Source organism: Ursus americanus, chromosome 13 (genome assembly GCF_024610735.1).
Source record: "Ursus americanus isolate L20-20 chromosome 13, mUrsAme1.1.p, whole genome shotgun sequence".
Lineage (NCBI taxonomy): Eukaryota > Metazoa > Chordata > Mammalia > Carnivora > Ursidae > Ursus > Ursus americanus.
The window spans coordinates 65,255,797-65,276,095 of NC_142139.1; the positions used below are offsets into that span (position 1 = coordinate 65,255,797).

Here is a 20,299-nt window from a genome sequence, read left to right on the forward strand (position 1 = left end):
ATCCATCCCAGAATTATATTGTAGTTACTGAAGCATCCATCTGTCTCTGAAATTGGGCAACATTCTCTTATAGGTCAGGGACTATCTCATCCAGCTTTGGTTCCCCCTGCTAGAGCAGAGATCAGCAAAATGTTTTATGAAGAACCAGACAGGAAATATTTTAGGCCTTGGGGGCCATATGGTCTCTGTTGCAACTATTAAACTCTGCCACCGTAGCGTGAAAGCAGCCAGACAATACATTAACAATGAGCGTGGCTGTGTGCCAATAAAACTTTATTTACAAAAACAGGCAGCGAGACAAACTTTTACCTGCGGGCTGTACTTTCTCAATCCCTTGACTTAGAGCTGCTGGCACAAGGCCTTGCACAGAAAATGCTGGAGTACCCTATCACTCCTTATTTGAGGAGGAAGGCTTTTCCTGCTGTGCTGAAGGCCCAGGAAAAGTTCAGGATGAAATCCCAAGACCCCTGTCACTATCACTTCCATCCTGACAGAGGGATGGGCCCATGGTCCACAGGACTCTCACATGGGAAGCCTCTGGGCCGAGCTGATTTTCCCCTGGGGGATCCAAGAGCACAGCCTGCTGGCTTGGCCTGGAGGATGGGGCTAGGACACTGGAAAGGAGAAAAACCCCCATCTCCTCATGGTTGGCATCCCAGACCATCCAACTCTATTGTCCAGAATGCCAGTAGTAAATGTAATGGCACCCTTCTCAGCTCTGGTGCCGGAATCTAGCTTCCTACATAGAGTGGGGTGATGAGAATCAACCCCCCTATTACACTTTGTGCCTCTCTCCTGACACCAGCCATTTGTTTTCCTCCCTGCATGAGAGAACAAGGCGTATCTTATACACACACACACACACACACACACACACACACACACACACACACACACACTTCTAAGCTTCTAGAGGCATGAACCATGCATAATCAAGCTCTGGACTTTCTGTGGCCCTAACTATGCACCAAATGGTTGCCGAATGGTGGTGGAACAGTGACACCCCCCCCCCAACTGTAACTTAAACTCTCTCCTTCAGGACCCACAAACCATCCTAACTGGAGAAGGATGGTCCCTAGGATCATGGACTTCCTTGCTCTAACCTGTGTTTTCTGGGAGCACTACCACAACCATTTGGGTTCCACAGGAATCTCTTCCTTGGCACACTATTGACATGAAGGGTTCTAGAGGGTTCTGTCCACCCCGATTTAGATGTTGTGGCACTGTGGAGTTGGCTTTTGGGAACTGGCTATCAGGCTTGTGAGCAGAGGGCTTTGAGTTGACAAGGGGTGGGGGGGGTCCTCAGCCTCAGTGGACAGTTACCCCAGGGAGTGGCTAGCATCTGGATGCTGACGACCAGGTTGGCGATAGAACTAGGACCAGTCCTGCTTCCTGGGGTCTGTGGCAGCCAGCTGTCCTCATCACATCTCATTAAGCTTTGGGCGGCATAAAGGGCAAAAAGGTTGACAACAATTTCTAAAACCTTCACGCCTTCTAACTGGTTGTGATTCCATACCGACCAAATGGCAAGCGTCTAAAATGCTGAGACTTTGCCAGAAAAGCTGAGAAGGCTGCCCCTTTCTTGGCACCACAAAACTGGACGAGCCAACATACCCCCCCACCTCCCAGCATCTAGAAACACTGATTCCAACTCTCCCTGGGGCCCAGGAATGACCGTTTCCCCTCACATAGCTTTGAGCAGCGTTCAGAAATCATGCTGTAATGTACTGAGGAGAATCAGTAATGGGAAGCACAGACTCGTATCTGAGACGGACCACCACACAGCATGGGTGGAAGGAGATGGGGAAAATCCCAGGAAGGATGGATTTTTAATAAATTGCTGGTTAACTGACCTTAAGTTGCCTTGTATTGAGCATGGCCATGTGTTTTGTGGATGTTGGGGTACAGGAGGCCGCAGATAAAATCCCTGCCCTCCAGAAAGGAATCACTGAGCAGCAAGACGGAGGGGGAACATTTCAAGAAGTGGTGACAATGTCCATGAGCAAAGCAGAGTGACCAGCACCCCAAGCTCGGATTCTGGGATCTACCCACACAGCCTGTGTCAGTAAGTAATAGTCCCTGCGAGTAAAGTCAGAGAGAAGAGGCGCCGGGGGCTCCTCTCTCTGAGACTCTAAAGGAAAGCAAGAGCAGAGGGTCCACCTTCTGTGTTTCCTTGCGTCCTGACAGCAGCCTGTGCGGACACTGGAGCACTCTTCCCCACCATGCAGGTGAGGAATCCAAGCTCAGGGAAGTGAGGAGACTTCCCCAGACTCATACAGCGTGAGTGGAGACACCGGGCTTCAAACCTGGTGGTGTGACTTGGAGAAGATTCCCAACCTCTACGTCACACGCCTCATGATGGGTCTACCTGGGCTCTTCCAAAGTTCAAGGCTGGAAGACCCATGGTAGGTGTTTAGTGAGCACGTGCTGGATGGAAGGCAGGAAGGAGGAGAAGAGGGAAGGAAAGACGTAAGGGAAGGGAAAACGGTGGCGCAGCCAGAGCTTCAAACCCAGCTTTATGCGCCAGAAGCGGCTGTCATTCTCCTTTGTCCTGGCTTCCTGCGCTCCTACTCTCAAATGCTCCCCCTGTAACTCAGGGCCAGACAGCCTGGAGGGCTTGGCCATCAGCGACAAGCCCGCGGTCAGAGAGGACATGATGCCGGGGAGCCGCGAGCCTCTGGGAGTGGCCCAGACATAGAGGCAAACACTCAGGGAGTTTGCCACCCGAATGGAGGTGGGGCAGCTTCCCGGGAACCTGAATGGCTGGAAACCAGGAGCAGGTACCAGTGTCTGAACGGGAGGGTGCCCTGTCTTCCTGTTGGTTCTCAAAAACTTCATGCCTCCTGAAGGTTACATCCAATTATTGCTCCTTTTAGATTAGAGGGAAAACATCTGAGGCTGAGCAAGGATGAGAAGTTTCTAATGATGATTTTCTGATCCTTCCTCCTCTTCCATGGGTTTCTTTCCTTTGAGGGGAGGAAGGCCCGTGTTGTGTGGCTTTCCATATCCACTTAGCTCTTCCTCCTGAGTACTCAAAGCCTCTTAAAGGTGTCCTTTAAAGGCTTCTTTGAGCGGAGAGAGCAAAAGCAAACTGAGTATGGAGCCACTGATTGCACACACACCCCCTTGGAATAAACCACAGGGCTGCAAATGCCACCGACCCTCCGTGGCAGCCCTTGTTTCTGGCCTGTGAGTGTGGGGAAGGCTGTGGGCAGGTTTGATGGCCCTGATGATGGGCCTCTCAGAGAGCCAGGCTGGCTCTGCAGCCCTGCGGGGAGAGCGGCAGCCATGGGTTCACAGAAAGGGGGAGACCCACAGAGGGCTTGCTGCCTCACAGACACCTGCTCCAGGAGCCCTCTCGGGGTGAGCTGGGGTCTATGTGGGAGCCGTGGGAGTGTTCCCACGGGGCTCAGGCCTCTCCTTGTGGGTAAGGCCCAAGCACTTCACCAGGTGCTCCAACGGAGAGAAACAGTAATGTGGGACGTAACTCTTGCCTCCAGGGTGTGGTGAGCAAGTGGGGGGACAGCTTTGCACCCAGGCGCTGCTCTGACTTACAGAGTGTCAGAGCTGAGAAGGCCTTAGGGGCCATCCACTTTGACCCTGCTTTTAAAAGCTAAAGAAACTGGGGACCCCACATGTGAGGGATTTGCTCAATCAGGGTAGCAGGGACCCTATTCAAACAGGGCGGCAGCACAGCCAGACTCGGGGGCCCTGCCTCCCTCCCTGGACACCTTTCACTACATCCTGTTGAGTGTTCATTGGTTTGTAACTTGTGTGTGTGTGTGTGTGTGTGTGTGTGTGCGCACACACACACGTGCGCCCACGTTGTCTTTTAGGGGAGGAGATGGCAACTGCTATTTCTCATGTGTCACCCTAGCCTTTCAAAATCAAAGAAGTTGGAAGCTCTGAGAAGAATGCAATCCATTGCCTAGAGCCACTGAGAATTTTCAAGGATGGCGTGACTAAGTCAGAAGTCTCCACATTGAGGTTAAGTTGGAGGCAAAAATATCCTTGTGCTCTGGACAGACATAGAGGCCAGCCTCTGTGTGTGTGTGCGTGTGTGTGTGCGCGCACATGCATGTGTGAGTGTGTGGGGGGAGGCGGAGGGTGGCCCGAGAACAGGCTCCACTAGAAGCAGGACCTGGCTGTAATCAATCTTAGTCAATCTCAGCTGGGGCAGAAGAGGAGCAGAAAGAGAACAGACCAGGTATCAGAGACCACTCATCCACTTGGCTACAATACCCTGGTAGGAACCTGGGGGCCTGTGCTACTGGCAAAAAGAAGCAATTTTTTTTTTTTTAATCTCTGGGTCAACATCTTCATCTTAACAAGTAGTAAGTGCTGACCGATCTGAGAGGCAGGAAAACAGATTCAGCAGTAAAGCCCGTTACAGCGCCTTCCTGCTTGAAGTGGTCTGTGCTGCCCAACCCCCCTCCTCACTGGATCCCCGCTCCCCTCCTCGCTGGTGATACTCATCCATCCCACCACCTGCCCCCTGTTCCCCTGAAACCATCCTCACCAAGGCCAGCTGCAGCCTGCTGATGACCAGACCGGTCAACACGCAAACTCCCCAAGGCATGAGACCTTGCTGACTGCTCCAGCCCAGACACCTGGCATCCCTTGCCCCTGTGGCCATCCTCTCTTCACGGGCTTCATTCCTCTATAACCCATCCTCCTCGGTCTCCTTGACACCCTTTCCATCTTCTTATCCACTCCCTTCTCACCCAAACCCCCTCTCTCTGGGTGATCTTGCCTACCCCATGACGACTTAGGGGGCTGATGACCCCTACTTTGGCCTGAACTGTATCCATCCCACATTCATATATTGAAATCCTAACCCCCACTACCTCGTAATAGGACTATATTTGGAGACAGGGACTTTAAAGAGGTAACTAAGGTCAAATGAGGTCACTGAGTGAGCCCTAATCCAATATGACTAGTGTCCTTGTAGGAAGAGATTAGGACACAGATATGCACAGACAGGAGGTCATGTGAGGACGAGCAAGAAGACAGACATCTACAAGCCAAGGGGAGAGTCCCCACAAAGAACCAACCCTGTAGACATCTTGATCCAGTCCGTGCTGTTACTGCAGCCCTAGCAGACTAACACAACCCCTCGATCTGCACCTCCAGCCTCTGCCTCCTGCCTGAGTCCCAAACGTGCAAAGCCAGCTGCCTTCCTATACCTCCACCTGAGACACCTCAAATCTGAGTTCCCAAACTAAACCCACCATCTCGCTCCCTGCACCTGCCGTGCCTCCTGGATTCTCCACCTCTGTGGTAGCACCATTTCTGCCTCCTGCCTCCGACTCCCTCAACCCACACTCAGCTGCCAAGTCCTACTGGTTCCTCATCTTAAATCTCTCTTAACTTGTGCCCTAAAAAAAGTGGGCTTGGCTCTGTAATTCAGCTCCTCGTGTACCTCTCCAGGCTATGCCCCCTCTACCTCATTCTTTTCCAAATCTCCCTCCCAGCACTGACTTTGGTCAAAGCGCTCTCTGCCAGGCTCCCTTGGGACATGATGGTTGTTATGGACTATTTCTTCATCTGCACTGGCTCCTGTCTTCAGTTTCAAGGCCCGGGGCAGCCTGGCTAGTCGGTGCATCCTGGAGCCCCAGCTCCAAGACTATCGTGCCCTCGTTAGCCATGTCGGCATACCTGGTTAACCTCGGAGTGGGGACCAAGATGAGCGATCTTTGTAACCTCCCCCTGCATGCATTTCTGTAATTCCTTGTCTCTTCAAAACGCTTTGGCTGAGAAGACTGGCACACTTGGTTCAGAAGCAGCAGGGATGAGGGATGGTGGAGGATCCGTGATCTCCTATGCAGCCAGCCCGGGGGCAAGACACCGGGAGGGTACAGAGGACGGATGGTAGCAGCCGCCAAGGGGCAGAGAAGCAGACTGTCCCTGGGTCTGTTGAGAAATAGATGTACCCAGGCTTCTCAGCTGAAGCCTGAGAAGAATGCCCGGGTTGTATCTCAGTGGAGGGTCCCTGCCACATCTTGCTGCATGACCAGGATAGAGGGGTTGCCCAGGATGGAGGTGTTGTCCCTCTGAGTAGTACAGAATGACAAGCCTGAGGATACTAGAGGCATGAGGGCTGAAGGGAAAATTGATCTTTGCAGTGGGTGCTCAGAATATTCCCTGGCCTTAGGAGTCAGCCCTAAAGTCATCCGAGTCTCAAATGCTGACCCCACAGGAGGCCTCAATCAACATGCCTGGCACTGAACAGAACGTAGGATGCTTTCTGAACCCTACTTGGAGTGAACAAGGGGTCTAGACCTGCCCTCTAGCACTGGTCTGGGAGCTTGTAGCTGGTTGAGGCAGGCCTAGGTGGCCCCAAAGAGCTCAGAGTCTGGGCTGGTTGCAGGCAGAGTCATGTGGGCCTCCAGCCAGCCCCTCGTGGGACTTTCTGGCTTAGCTACACCTTGTCCCTGCCAAACAATTCCATGAAATGTCCTCGTCTCAAACCAGTCCTACTTTCTTGGGCCAAGGCATCAGGCAGTTCACTTGCCAATTACTGGCCCATCAGGCTCAGTATTGGTACTCCAGGGATCGATGCTGCCCCCGCCCAGACCCGTGGAATCACTTTCTTTACCACCAACTGGGAGTTCTGGGGATAAATTTCCACCAAACATCATGCCTCTGAGTAGGGGGCCTTCTGGATTTAAGGCCTTTGCCTTGTGGCTTCATGCATTAGAAATTCTGAGGTCAGGATTTGAGACCTGGTTCTAAGTAACAGTATTTTCCTTTTATCACTGACTTGGTGCCATTGGGGGCATATTGTAATACGGAACTAGATAATTTATGTGTGTTACCTGATTTAATCCTCAGATTCAATACTTTAAGGTAGATATTGTTAACTCTCTTTCTGGATAAGGAAATTAGGGCTTAACAAGGTTAAATGATAGGCTTAAGGTCACAGCTTTGAAGTGGCAGGGCCAGCATTCAAGGACAGGTTAATTGAATCGCCAGTCCCATCTTAAGCACGTTGGGTCAGTAGTGTTTACATCACTGACTATTCCAACTGTGCAGAGGGTCTACTCATATCGAATGATAAGGTGACCATGGAGGAACTCAAAAGACCACGGAACTTGGAACGATAGATTCGAGCCCCATAGCTTAGTGATTACCAGCCACAGACCCCGCCTGCCAGGCGTTTCAGGACTGCTGCATGCTACCCAGCCATCCATGTATCCAATCACCCATCCATCCATGCATTGATCCATCTATCCAGCCAGCCAGCCAGCCAACCAACATGCTTTTCATTCATTCCCAAAACAGTCCTATCAGTCAGAAGTCCTCCTTTCTGCCCTCCATCACCTAGATCCACAGCCCCTGCATGTGACCTGAGGCAGCCAGCCCGATGGAAAGTTAGCCCACCCACTTGGCTGTGAAGAAGCCATTGTAAAGGGAACACAGGGCACACTGTCTGGCTCAGTGCAGTTGAGAGTTAATGCCTTTCCAGGAGCAGTCAGCTCATGCCAACACAGTATCTCCCCTGGCAAGTCTCTACCCAACCTCCCTTCTCTCCAGGACATCTGAGCTTCACTGACCTGCTCAGAAAGGGACGTGGCCACAGTATCCTTGGGCCAAGGAAGAGTTAGAGAGGTCAGCCTACTCCCCTACTCAGGGGGCCAGCAGAGCCCCCCGGGGTCGTCAGTGGAACATGGCCTACTTGTCAGCACCCTCCATTTATTTTCTGAGGTTGAGCGGTGGCGAGCAAGACACCAGTACCTCTTCCAGGGTTGAGGGGAAGGAGATCTCCTGCAAGTGGAACTGTGGCACACACTGCAGGGTGACGGTGAGGATCACCCCCAGGCAGCCCAGGTGCACTCGCGCCGCCTGGAACACGTCTGCGTTGCTGGTCTCGGAGCATTCAAGAACGGTCCCGTCGGCCGTCAGCAGGGTCAGCGCCACCACCTAGCAGTGGGAGAAGAGCACTGCAGAATCCCTGTGGGCATTTCCCGCAGGCGCCAGGCGAGGCCCTCCTGGGCTGCGAGAGGCCAGGTAGCACCACGCCCCGAAGATCAGTGCCATCTGGCCACAGGGCAACAGGGAAGCCAGGCTCTGTCTGGGCAGCATCAGTCCCCAGTCTCTTACCCTGGGCCCCCATTTCCAGAGGAATCCTCTTTTATCGCCGGTTTAAGTACTTCTCCACACTCTGCTACCTGCTAATTCGGATGGAAATTGCTTTTGACATGCGTGGTTGGTGGCTGGGTGCTCCGGGTGAGAGAACAGAGAAAGCTGAACTAATTCTAATTAACAGCGACCAAGACCAGAGGGGAGAAATTGGCAGAAATGGGGCACGACGGCCATCTGTAGGAGTGAGGGCATCAGAATGATTTTTATAAAAAACAAATTTTGTCTACGATCCAGGGCTGTGAGTGAGAACTGGCCAGTGAAACCCCTCTCCAGGGTCCAGCAACAAAGACAGTAGGCACTGCTTTACCAGCTGTGTGACCGAGGGCATGTTATCCAACCTCTCTGTTTCCTCATCTGTAAAATGAGGACAGTAACTGTCTCAGAGATAGCATGTGCAGTAGCCAGCTGAGTGTCTGGTGTACAGGGGACACCGAAGATATCAATCCTCTCCCCTTGCTCCCAGCCATTGCCATAATATGCAAAATAAAGCAGCGGGCCTCTCCCACTCTTTCCAGGGGCTGGTCCTGCTCAGCTGAGCTTCCTAAGAAAAGGGGCCGGGAAATCTCATGTGCCTTTTGATTTGTGGTGACCCAGAATTATTTCATACTCTGCTGAGCATTTTTTAGAAACTGCCATCAGCCCTGGACAGTAGATCAGGACTGTGGCCTAATCTTGGGGGGTGGCTGTTGTCTGTCACCCCCCATTACCACTTGGGCTCTGCTGGGCAGGGAACCCAGCTTTGAGGGCATCATGGCATGTTCATGAGGGCTCCAAGTACCTGGGGATCGGGTCCCACAGAGCCCAGCATGCTTTGGGGCAGCAGCTCTTGCTATGGGAGGGGTCGAGCACGATGAACACAGCTGCCCTTGGTCGGCGTCCCTCCCCTGGCTCATGCCCTTCCCCCACGACAACCCTCGCCTGCCTGGGGATTCTGTGGGGCTTTTGTGGTAGAAAGAGGGAGGGGAGGAGGACAAGAGCAACCAGAGTCCGTGCACAATGCTGGTGAGAAAGCAAAGAGAAGTTTTAAGGGCAAGTGTGAATCAGGTTTCCCTCGTGGTGTTCAGGAAAACAAATATAAAAAAAATCAATCTCTTAGAAATTGCTTTTGGACTATTTTCCTTTGATCTCAGAGCTGCTCTGAGACCGGCACACATGGGACCCAGTCCCCAGAAGCCACATTCAGATAACGTTTACGGGGCCTCTGTCCACCTCAGGAGAGAGCCATACACCTGAGTAGTTGACGGGGGTTGTTTAAGCGATCCATGTGGTCTAATCCCCAGCAATCCTGAAATTTCTTTTACAGCACAGAGTGAGAGCTCTGGAAAGGGCCCTGTCTGACATGCAAAACCCACCACGAATGTTTATTGAGCACTAACTGTGTACACTCTTCTAAGCATCCCAGAAGCATTGCTGTTGTGACACCCCCATTTTCCAGCTGAGCAAACTGAGGTAGCCAGAGGTAGAGACTTGCCCCAGATCGGACAATACTGGTAGAGCCAGGATGCAAAACCCAGGCCCCAGTCCCCAGCCGTAATGCTCCAGGGGCCGGAGGTCCCACGGCCCACAGTGCAGGTGAGCCCCTGCAGGTGGAAACACCGTCCCTGACGGTGCACACGCCGCCAGCCTGCTTCGTGGCCACGCAGCCCGGCCTGTTACGAAGCCCCTCCGAAGGGTGGCTCCCAACACAGAAACCACGAAGTGTCCTTGGCTCAGCCACGTAAGTAACATACACTATCTCCTTTGGTCCTCCTGGGCTGAGGATTGTTCTCTCCAAGTTACATATGAAAACAGGGAGGTCCACAGGAGTTAAGTAACTTGCCTACACGCGCATGTCTACTATATGTTGAGGCAGCTTTTGAACCCAGATCTGAGTCCAGAATCTGTGTTCCTAACCAGTTCCCCAAACTGGACTCTCATTAAGTTTAAGAAGTGCTTTTCACTGACCACCAGGGGCAGATCGGGGCCCACAAGTGCTGGACTCCACTCCAGGTAGCCCCAGCTCCAGTCCGGGCCCCTCTGTGACTTGCTGACCTGGGAAGACCTCTTGCCGTGTCTGGCTCCTGGCTCAGACCTTTCGATGGGGATGGAAACTTTTGCCCTGCTTGCCCTTTCTACAGGGTGGCCAGGATGCTCCCAAGAGGCAGGATGTCTCATCACTTGTGTCTGTTGCAGACGAATGAGACTTAAAGGAGATAAAGTGGCTGGAGGACACCTGCCACTTGTCTGTCAGAGGCAGGGAGCTAGGGTGGCTTTGAGGCCGAGGGAGCCCCTAATTTCCCAGGAGCTGCCGTAAGAGGTACCCACCCACCCCCACCCCTGGCAGTCAGGGGAGCAGCCAAGCAGGGGGACTCACCTGGGTGGCCAGGATGCCGTGTTTGATCCCCGTGTTGTGAGTTCCAGACCCGATGACGCCCCCTGCAGTCACATCTGACACAGCTCCCAGGCTGGGCTCAACAGGAGGGAGCAAAAGGGACACAAGGGACCCGTTAGGCTCCCCTGGGACCAGACCATACCCATCCCCTCCACTGGGCTTCAGGACAAGGCACTCAGAGCAGAATAACAGATTCATCTCTTGCCTAGGTTCTGGCCCCGAATGTACTGTGACTTAGCTTGTCTGACTTGGTGGCCCTTCCCCTCTCTGAGCCTCAGCCTCCTCATCTCAGTGGCCTGTCAGATAAGTTGGTGAGGGCGTGGTTTGGCTCTGAGGGGGGTGCCTGCCTGCCCGGCTCTGGGCTTTCTGCAACGTGGAACATGCCTTTCCTCTGGCCCCCATCTGTCAACAATAGCTTCTCCACCAACCAAAGGCCCAAATGATCCTGCGAACACCTCTCTAGACCCAGCCTGTCAAGGCCTGCAAGTCCCTGAGCGAGTGACCTGGTTCAAATGGCTCACACAGCTGTGCCAGGAAGGTACGAGGAGGCGGGAGCTTCCTTAGCCACCAGGAAAGGAGGAGGACGACGTTCTGTCACCTTCAGGCTCAGAAACGCTCAGGGGTTCCTCGGGGCCCCGAGGACAAGCCCACGTCCCTCAGCCCAGAGTCCCGGGCCCTGGAAGGAATACTAACAGCACTGTGTGTACACAGGAGGACCAGAGTTCCGAAGCGGAGCAGGAGCCCTCTAGAGGCGTGCTCTGGGGGCAGGAATTAGAAAGATGTGCCCAGAACTCAGCGTCCAGGGAAAAGAGTGCTCAAAGATCTTACTTCTTAGCAGCGTCCTCTGAGACATCCTAGCTCTAGCTTAAAGCAGAAGGAAACTGATGTTTATGTTACTAACGGCCCCCTGGGTGCCGAGGCGGTGGGAGCATTACGTGCTACACGGTATCTTCACCACAGCTCAGCCCACCTGAGCACTGGGCTCACAGGGGTAGCCGTGTGCCCACCGCCACTCACACCCTGGCTCCCAGCACCGACCGCGGGCCCGAGGCAGGCGGACCCTGGCTCCCAAAGGCACTGCAGGACACCTGCCATTAAGACAGTGATGAGACAGTCCAGCCTCAGACCTTCCTGTGGAGGCGGTGAGACCTGGGGACTGTCCTGGCAGAACAGGAAACGGACAAAAAAATCCAAGGCTCTCCAGCCTCCCCTTACTCACCCCCACTACCACCTTTGTGTCTAGTCTTGTGTCTTTGTCCACATGAGTTGGCTTACTTCTGAAAATACCAGAATGTTTTAAATGAAGATTTTATTTACTTATTTGAGAGACAGACAGAGCAGGAACGGGGGGAGGGGGAAGGGGCAGAGGCAGAGAGAGAAGCAGATTTCTCGCCGAGCGTGGAGCTTGATGTGGGAGTCTGTCCCAGGACCCTGAGATCACGACCTGAGCCAGAATCAGACGCTTAACCGACGGAGCCACCCAGGAGCCCAGAAAATACCAGAATGTTAAGAGAGGATCGTGGAATCCTGCTCTAGGGAAATCCTCCAATGCGAGGAAAGGTCTAGCATGAAGACGTTCATCACAGCATTACGCAGAATCGTGACAACCTGAGGAGGGCTTCAGCGCCCACGAACGGGGTGGTTAACGGAATTGCAATGTGTCTCCGCCTGTCCCTGCAGCCTACCAGACTAAAAAGCAATATGGAAATGGGTTTGTGACCACTGTGTTCAAAGAAATAAGCTGGATTACAGCGAGGCCCTGAGGGAGAAGGGTCAAGGAAGGATGGATTAGACTGGCCTCTGAGAGGCTGGAGATCACACGCCCAGGGGAAAGGTCAACTCCAGAACATGTGGAGCTAGGCCCCCACGGAGCCAGAAGGCAACGAGCATGGACATTTATGGAGCAGTTATGTCAGCCAACCTAAACTCATCCAGGCCTCTGAGCGTCCTGTTTGAAGACCCATTTTCTAGGCCTGAGGCCCATTAAGAAACTTGACTAACAGCGAATAGCAAGATTTGCACCCAGGCCATCTGCTTCTGGAGAAGCAGGGTGGGGTCTACACCAAGCTGCTGTCCTGCCTCCTCTGGTTCACCACATGGTGGACTGTTCTAGAACTTTCCAGCTGTGTGACTTTGGTAAGCCACTTTGCCTCAGACCCCGGTTTCTTCCTCTGTAGCTTCTATTCCTCACCTGTCAGCACCCAGCTTGGGGCCTCAGCTCTGTCCTTCTCTTCAGCCCCCCAGCCACAGATACTCCTGGAGTCCCCACAGCATCCTTGGAGCTGTCCACCCAGGCTCCTCTGCGATACACAGGATAGGACATCCTGACTCCCTTTGATTGGCAGAAGGGCCCCATGTAGGCAGCCACTGAGGAGGACTTGGTTCCCAGGGGGGACAGAGACACACCATGAACAGGGCACAGAGATGCGTCAGAGTCCAGAGGCTAATGCCCAATGTTACTAGAACAAGTTTTCCTGTCATCATTGGTCACAGACTCTGTCCCACTATCTGCTCATCGGCCCCTGTATGCCCCCACATTCTCCCCATTCTGGACTTTTGCTCATGCTGTTTTCTCTGCCTGAATCCCTTCTTTCCCCTTTTTTCTGGTTTATGCCCCATCATCTTTTAGGACTCAATCCAGGGGCCCCTTCTGCAGGCTCCCAGATTCCTATCCCGTTACGTATTCCCCTGCCTGCCAAGGCTGAACCCAGGGCCACCTGAGAGCCCCACAGTGCCCTGGACACTTCTCTGACATTGAACCTATTGTCTTGCATCATGCTTATCATTTTGGGTGTTGGTCTGCCCCTTGCCAGGAGCTCCTTGGGTTTTACTCATCTTTGCCTCTTGAGGGCCTGAACAAGACCTACACGTGGTAGACACCTCATAAATGTTTGAGTCGCCATGATCTTTGGAGAAGCAGGAACAGGACAGAATAGTTTCCAGAATAAAGTTGTAGCAGTGCCTCCCAGCCTGTGATAACAGAGTGAAGGCAAATGGACCACCCACACTTAAAAACAAACAAGAGGCTTCTGTGGGTGCAGTTTTGAGCTGCAAAGTGATTGCTACCCCAACATCCAAAACACCTGTCACCTTTCTCCAGAGGTTGAAATTCTACAGTTAGACATTCAATCCTTTGGCTATATTTGACTCCTGTTCCAATGGAAACCCCCTGATACTAAACCAGAGCAATCCCTGACATGTTTGCATAGAGAGATGAGTATAACCATAGGTAGGTATACCCTGAACATGCAGACTGTGGTTCAGTCTGCGTGCCCTTCTGTTCCTCTGTGCTTATTTTGCATACTCTTCTGTCTGGGTCCATGCAGCTGTTTATTTCAAATTTTAAGAAAAACTTAATCCATAATTTTCACACCCCTTTACAAGGCGGTTACTTAATGCTCGGCCCACCTCTGACCTGTTTCTTTTTATTCTTGCACAATGGTTCCTGAAATCATGGACGATGGGAGACAGGTACCCCATGGGGAAAGAACAGGGGTTCAGAGAAAGGGGGGTGCACCCTGGGAAGTGTTTCTCTCTCTCCTCCCAGATCCTTGAGTGTCCGGCTGAGACCAGGGCCAGGGGTGGTGGGCAGTGCTGGCCCACCAGGCATGGGAGAGGTGGTTCTTACTTGGACAAGGCCAGGCCGTGCTTGCCCAGCTGTGGGTGCAGGTCAGCCAGGAGGATGCCAGCCTCCACAGTCACCTGCTTCTTCTCTGTGTCCACCTGCAAAAGACCAGCATAGGCTGGGGTGCGCTAGGCTCTCACCCAGCCCTTCCCTGGCAGCCACAGTCCCGCAAATATGAACATGTCTGTCCTAGCCTGTGGTCAGCTCAAGCCACCGCTTGCTGCAGGCAGCCGAAGGGAGTGTGGGCAGAACCCTGGATCTGCTGGAGTTTGGGGAATATAGTCATTCCCCCCTTATCTACAGGGGATATGTTCCAAGATCCCAAAAGTATGCCTGAAACCACAGGTAACACCCACCTTTATAAATACTATGTTTTTTCCTATATACACATACCTGTGATAAAGTTTAATTTATAAATGATGCACAGAGGGTCACAACCATAACTAAAAATAAAATAGAACAATTGTAACAATATACTGTAATAAAAGTTACGTGAATGTGGTCTCTCTTAAGATATTGTACTGTTCTCAGGCTTTTCACCTTGCAAGGATGCAAGATAAAATGCCCATGTGTCGGGATGAAGTGAGGTGAAGGACATAGGAATTGTGAAATAGGATTAGGCTACTGTTGACCTTCTGATGATACGTCCTTCTGTCCTTCTATGATCCTTCTGATCAATCTGCTTTCAGAGGGTGGTTGACCGAGGGTCATTGAAACCAGAGAGAGCAAAACCATAGGTAAGGGGGAGACTAGTGTAGTCTGTGGAACCCCTCCTTCTCACAGGGGAAGGAAATGAGCAAGGAAGAGAAGGGGTTCGCTCAAGGTCACTGGCAGAGCTGGACTAGCATTCAGGTCTCCTAACTGCCACAACCGTGCCCCCCAGACTAGGAAGGTGGGATTCCTGCAGAGCTGCTCAAAGTCACCAACTAAGGAGGGTCTAATCCCGCAGGGGCTTGAGTTTGCTAGTTGGAGTCCGAATTCTCCACTTACTCTCACCCGGGGAGGTCTGAGGCGAAGACTGGGGACTGGAAGGGGACAGGAGTTTCCCACATGTGCAGTAAGAGCACTAGAAGATTCCCGGCAGCCCAGGGAGGTTAGAGCAGAGTCTTTTCTTTGGCAGGGAGGAGACTCAAGTTCAGCGACTTTAAGTCACTCGCTCAAGGTCACACGAGAATCGGGGGTGGAACTGAGAGGAGAATCCACATCTGCGTGACTCTAAATGAGCAGCTCATTGCACTGACCCTGAGCACAGAGCTGGGCAAAATCAATTGTTGGAGCCCAATCCTCACTACTTAGCAATCAGAGTTAATTACTGCCATGACTGACATCTTGACCAGAACGTTTTCTGCAGGGTGGAGACTGTCAGCCAGAGCAAGGGAGGAAATAATAGAGAGGAACCCAAAATCTCTGCTAGCAGGGCTGGGTGGAGAGGAGGTTATGTGGCAAAAACTGTAGCTTGGGGGACTTGGCCCTGTCAGGGGAGAATAGGGGTCCTCCTAACGTGCAGGGCACCTATCTGGCCTCTATGCCCTGGCAGGTGCCCAGGGGGCAGGGACGGGGCACTCACCAAGTGCTGGCTGAATTGCACGGACAGTATCTCAGCACAACGCTGGTGTTAGACTCCCGAGTTTGTGCCCAGCTCTGTCACTGATTGGCTGTGTAACCCTAGGCAAGTCACTCACCCTCTCTGATCTTGTTTCCCCATACGTAAAACGAGTTAAGTGTCAATCCTTCCAGACTTGTCATTGTGAATGCATCTTTGGGGGTCTGACTTGCCATTCTTCCAGAGAAGCAGACAGGGAGCCCTGGCAGGAGGGGTGAACATCCTCTCTGTGACCACAGGGAGGCGCGCACACCTGACAAGAAGCCTGAGGAGGCCCAGGGAGGGCTCTGGGGAGGGGTGATCACGGGCGGTCAGAAATTGGGGTGTCACTTTGGATTCAGGGGCAGGGAGGGGATCAGGCTTGAGGGCAAAGTCTGGGGCCTGGGGTGTTTCCTGGGGCCTGGGGTGGAGGCCGAGGCTGCCGGGCTGGGGGCCAGCAGGGGTGGGGAGCTGAGGGCTCTGAGTACCTGGAGTAGCCGGTTCATCTTGCCCATGTGGATCATGAAGCCATCGGTGCAGGCGATGTCCGAGGGCGAGTGGCCACCGCCCACCACCTTCACCCGCCTGTTCTGCTGCCTGGCCAGGGCCAGCACCTGCCAAGACGATGCCGGAGTCAGCCCAGCTCCGGCCTTTCTCCGCGAGGCAGCCGGAGACCTTGCGGGGCCCGCAGCGGGGTGGGCCGCCCAGGCTTCACACCCCCCGGCCTCCAAGGCCCCTGCCTGGCTGGAGGCCACTGTGCAGTCCACTCCGGGAAAGGGAGCGAGAATGCAGGGCCAGGAAGTGAGCGGGATGGAGAACCAAGGAATCATCCTAAGGTGGGGCTCCCATGCGCTCTCCCCGCTGCAGCTGGGGGCTCTTCTGTGGGCACACCTGATCGCATTCTTCCCCGGCACAAAACCTTTCAAGGACACCCGAGTGCCTTCAGAATAAGGTCCCGGCTCCCGTCTTGGCCTACCTGGGCTCGGCTGCCTCCCGAGCTGGAATGAAGGCCGCTGGGGGTGACAGTGACTTAATTTGACTCGGTACCTGTGTCTGCCCAGGCCCAGCCCCACTAGTGTTTAGTGATCACTGAATGAATAAATAAATAAATGCCTGGTATCCCTTAAATGAATGCATTCCCTTTCACCCTCACGTCCCTGCTCAAAAACCTCACATCTGGTCCATGGAACACTGATTTGACAATGGGTACCATGAGAGGTTCCATGAGCAAGTGAGATTGGAAGTGCCTGTCTCCTCCACCCACCACGCCTGTGGTATGTTTAAGACCACGGGCTCTGCAACAAAGAAATCTGTTTATCATCATCTTCCGTGAGCCCCCTTGACCACACAACCGACTTTTAGGACCCTACTAGCCCTCTAGGGAGACATCAGCCCGCAGCGGCCTCCATCTGTTAGGAATTCACAACTGCGTAGGCCAGCACAGCTGAGGAACGGCCTTGGCCTATGGCCGTCTCAGCATACCTCCAACTGTTCCCTCAGCTCAGAAGGAAGCCAGTTGCCTTGGCATTCAAGGCCCTCTGATCCCACCATCCCAGCCTTTCTCTTCTGCCCTCTGCCCACTCATCCTCTGCCCACTCATCCCTTCCAGGCATGTCTGTCCCCACCCTGGATCCATCACTCACTGACTCCCCACACTCCCTTGCTGGCAGTGCCCTTCCCCAACCCCCTGTGGAGCTTTTGTTCATTCTCCTGGGTCCAGCTCAACCGCTTCTCCTGTGTGTAGCTTTTCCTGCAGGAGAAGGTGGGGGCTTTGACTCAGACAATCCCCATGTGACTCCTGGCTCTGATACTTATTAATATGGGAAAATAACAAAGCCTCTATTAGCCTCAGTTTACCCATCTGTGAAACAGTATAATTGCAAGTGATTATAAATATGCAGTGAAGGAAAAAAACAAGGAGCGGCGACAGAGAACACTGGGGCCATACTGCAGATTAGGTGGTCTGGGAGTCCAGCGAGGAGCTGAAGTTTACCCTGAGACCTAAAGGATGAAAAGGAGTTAGTCATGTGAAAAGTTAAGGGACAGGCATTCCTGGTGGTAGGGACAGCAAGTGCAAAGGCCCCGAGGTAGGACAAGGTTTGGTTTATCTTTTGAACAAAGGGTGAACCAAGGCCAGGTGATACATGGCCTTGGGAGTCAAGTTACAGTTTTACTCCACAAACAATAGGGAGACTCTGAACGGCTTCAAGCAGGGGAGTAGCCCCCTCCAACTTACATTTTAAGAAAACTCCTTCTATTGATATGGAAGTTACATTCCAAGGAAGTAAAAACAAAAGCAGGGAGACCAGGGACAAGGCCACCGCAGGTCATGGTGGGTGAGGAAGGGATGGTGGACTGGGCATGGAGAGCAGCAACGGTGCAGAACAGAAGGGGATGGATTCTGGAAACTTCTGGGGCAAGTCTTGCTGGTGCCAGATAAGGGTAAAGAAAAGACAGTGCCCCACTTCCTGGCCTCCAGTTTGAGCAAGCAGGTGCCCCATGCAGAGACAGGCAAAGAAGAGGCTGAAGTCTGTGATGACTCTGGGACACACAAGGACAGCGCCCAGACGAGGGCTCTGAGCTGGAAGTGTAATGCCAGCAGCCACCGGTGGCCTGCTCAGTTTTCACGTGGGGCTGAACAGGGGAAGCAGGGGCCTGGAGCCCAGACTGTAGTCGGCTTCCTCAAGCTCTCGCCTGGCCAGCAGTTCTGGGGTGGGGGGTGCGTGGGGAGGAGGTTGCTCCTAGCCAGGCAGGGCCTGGTCTCTAGCCCTGGATGCACACTCACCTCTCTGATCTCCTCCACGGACGTGGGCTGATAGTACATTTCTGGGCAACAGCCGTAGGTCCTAGCCCAGTTCTGGAACTTGACTCCTTTGTACCCATGGACCTGTGAGGGGAAGAGAGCTGGGTGGCTCAGATCCGTGGCTGCCGGCTGCCCGGACGGCCCTCCACGCTCCTGCCATCGTAGGATGGGACGCCAGGCCTGGGCGCCGAGCCAGGCTCTTCCGCACTGGTCACGTCTCCGGGCGGTGGGAAGATGTAACAAGCGCCGGAAGCTCGGAAGCCGAGCGGGTCTTCCCTGACCCCGCGCGGCCAGATCACACGGGCCACATCCCTCCTCAGTAGAAGGGGCGGGGTGGAGCTGGGGAAAGCTGGCCTCGGGGCTCCTGTCCCCTGCTCTGTCTGGGGCACCTCTCCGAGGGACCCAGCAGAAGGTGGACTCCGACCGAGCAGGGTGATGGGAAGGGGCGGCCGGAGCTGGCCTAGTGGCCCCAAGAAGGACTTGGAGCTGGCCTTCAGCTCTCCCACCAGGCTCCTCCTGCCGGGAACGGCCAAGTCTGGGAGACTCCACAGCAGCCTTCCTGGCCTCTAGACCAAAGCAGGGAGCCCTGGGGATAAGCCTTTCGTTTGCTGGTACCGGCCTGTGTACCCAGCACTGTACTGAGATCCTTTATACATCGTATCTTATTTAGACCTTATAATAATGCCACAAAATAGGTAATATTACTCCCATTTTCAGGAGCAGAAACAGAAGCTCAGAGAGGTGAAGTAATTGCCCCAAGCACACACAGCGATCAAGTGAAAACACTGGAGTCCAACCCAGGCCTTCCTCTCCCATGCTTTTCCCACCACCCCAGTGACACCTCTAGAGCTTAATGTCCAATTCAAGACGGTCCCCGTGGCCTCCCCTCGGCCCCAAACGTGACCTAAGTTTCTCCTCCCATGCCTGGTTCATGGGCCCAGCCTGAACGCAGCCCTGCTGGGCTGACCGGCTGTGCCATGTTACCCTACCATGGCTCCAGGGGTAGGTCAGTGGCCTCGGCTGACTGTGGCTTCCTCTGGGAGCAGAGCCCTGGGCAGCGGGGGTGCAGAGGCGAGGTGGAGCGAGGGTCTGGAGCAGGCAGCACAGTGACCTCTGAGCTCCGGGCTGGCTCTGTATCTACCGCATTCCGAGGGGCTTTGAGCCCCGGCAAAGGTGGGTAAACAGTGTTGCGACAAGCTCCACCCAGACAAACAGCAGCTCAGGCCTGCCCCCTGCCTCGGGGGCCCTTCTCAGGCAGCGAGGTGGAGGAGCAGAGTGTAAGAAGTGGCTGCTCTGTTGCTGGAAGCTGCTAGAGCTCTGACCCCAACTCTAGGCATTCTGGAACCAAAGGACCCCGCCGCTTCAAAACTGGGCCCTTAATTCCATAGGTCAGGGGAGGTTGTGATTTGGGGGTCCGTGGGGATCTTAACGTAGGGGCTCCCTCAGTGCCTGCGTGGAGGAGGGTCCATGGGGCATGCCCAGACAGATGGAATCCGCCTGCGTCTGTGTTCGTTAGCTCATTTGTCAGGCTTGGGGCATGAACACAGCGAGCCGCCCATCATTACGGGGAGACAGGGCGGGAGGCTGGTGGCTTAGCACCGGATGGGGGCGGGGAGACAAGGGACATTCAGCCCAGGCAGTCTTCCAGCAGAGGCTTTCCCTTCCCCCAGGCTTTAGGGCAGCCAGACCTGGGTTCCTCGTCCACCCTTTGCCTGTTAACCTCTGTGAATCTCCTTTTCCTCCTTAACAAATTGGGGGCACTTTTGCCTAATT

At 53.8% G+C, this 20,299-nt stretch overlaps 1 protein-coding gene across 1 annotated transcript in view; it reads right to left on the reverse strand.

Annotated features, from left to right (window-relative positions):
• Positions 1 to 19,696, reverse strand: part of LOC123777422 (L-gulonolactone oxidase) — a 31,208-nt gene extending 11,512 nt beyond the window's left edge. Inside the window, exons 1-6 of the mRNA XM_087866606.1 lie at positions 19,516 to 19,696; positions 18,509 to 18,610; positions 16,212 to 16,337; positions 14,145 to 14,239; positions 10,499 to 10,589; positions 7,738 to 7,923 (exon numbers count right to left, since the gene is read on the reverse strand). Coding sequence (XP_087722732.1) covers positions 7,738 to 7,923; positions 10,499 to 10,589; positions 14,145 to 14,239; positions 16,212 to 16,337; positions 18,509 to 18,610; positions 19,516 to 19,518 — 603 coding nt within the window. The 5' untranslated portion in view covers positions 19,519 to 19,696. The remainder of the gene's footprint in view (positions 1 to 7,737; positions 7,924 to 10,498; positions 10,590 to 14,144; positions 14,240 to 16,211; positions 16,338 to 18,508; positions 18,611 to 19,515) is intronic.
• Between the last annotated feature and the right edge of the window lie 603 nt (positions 19,697 to 20,299).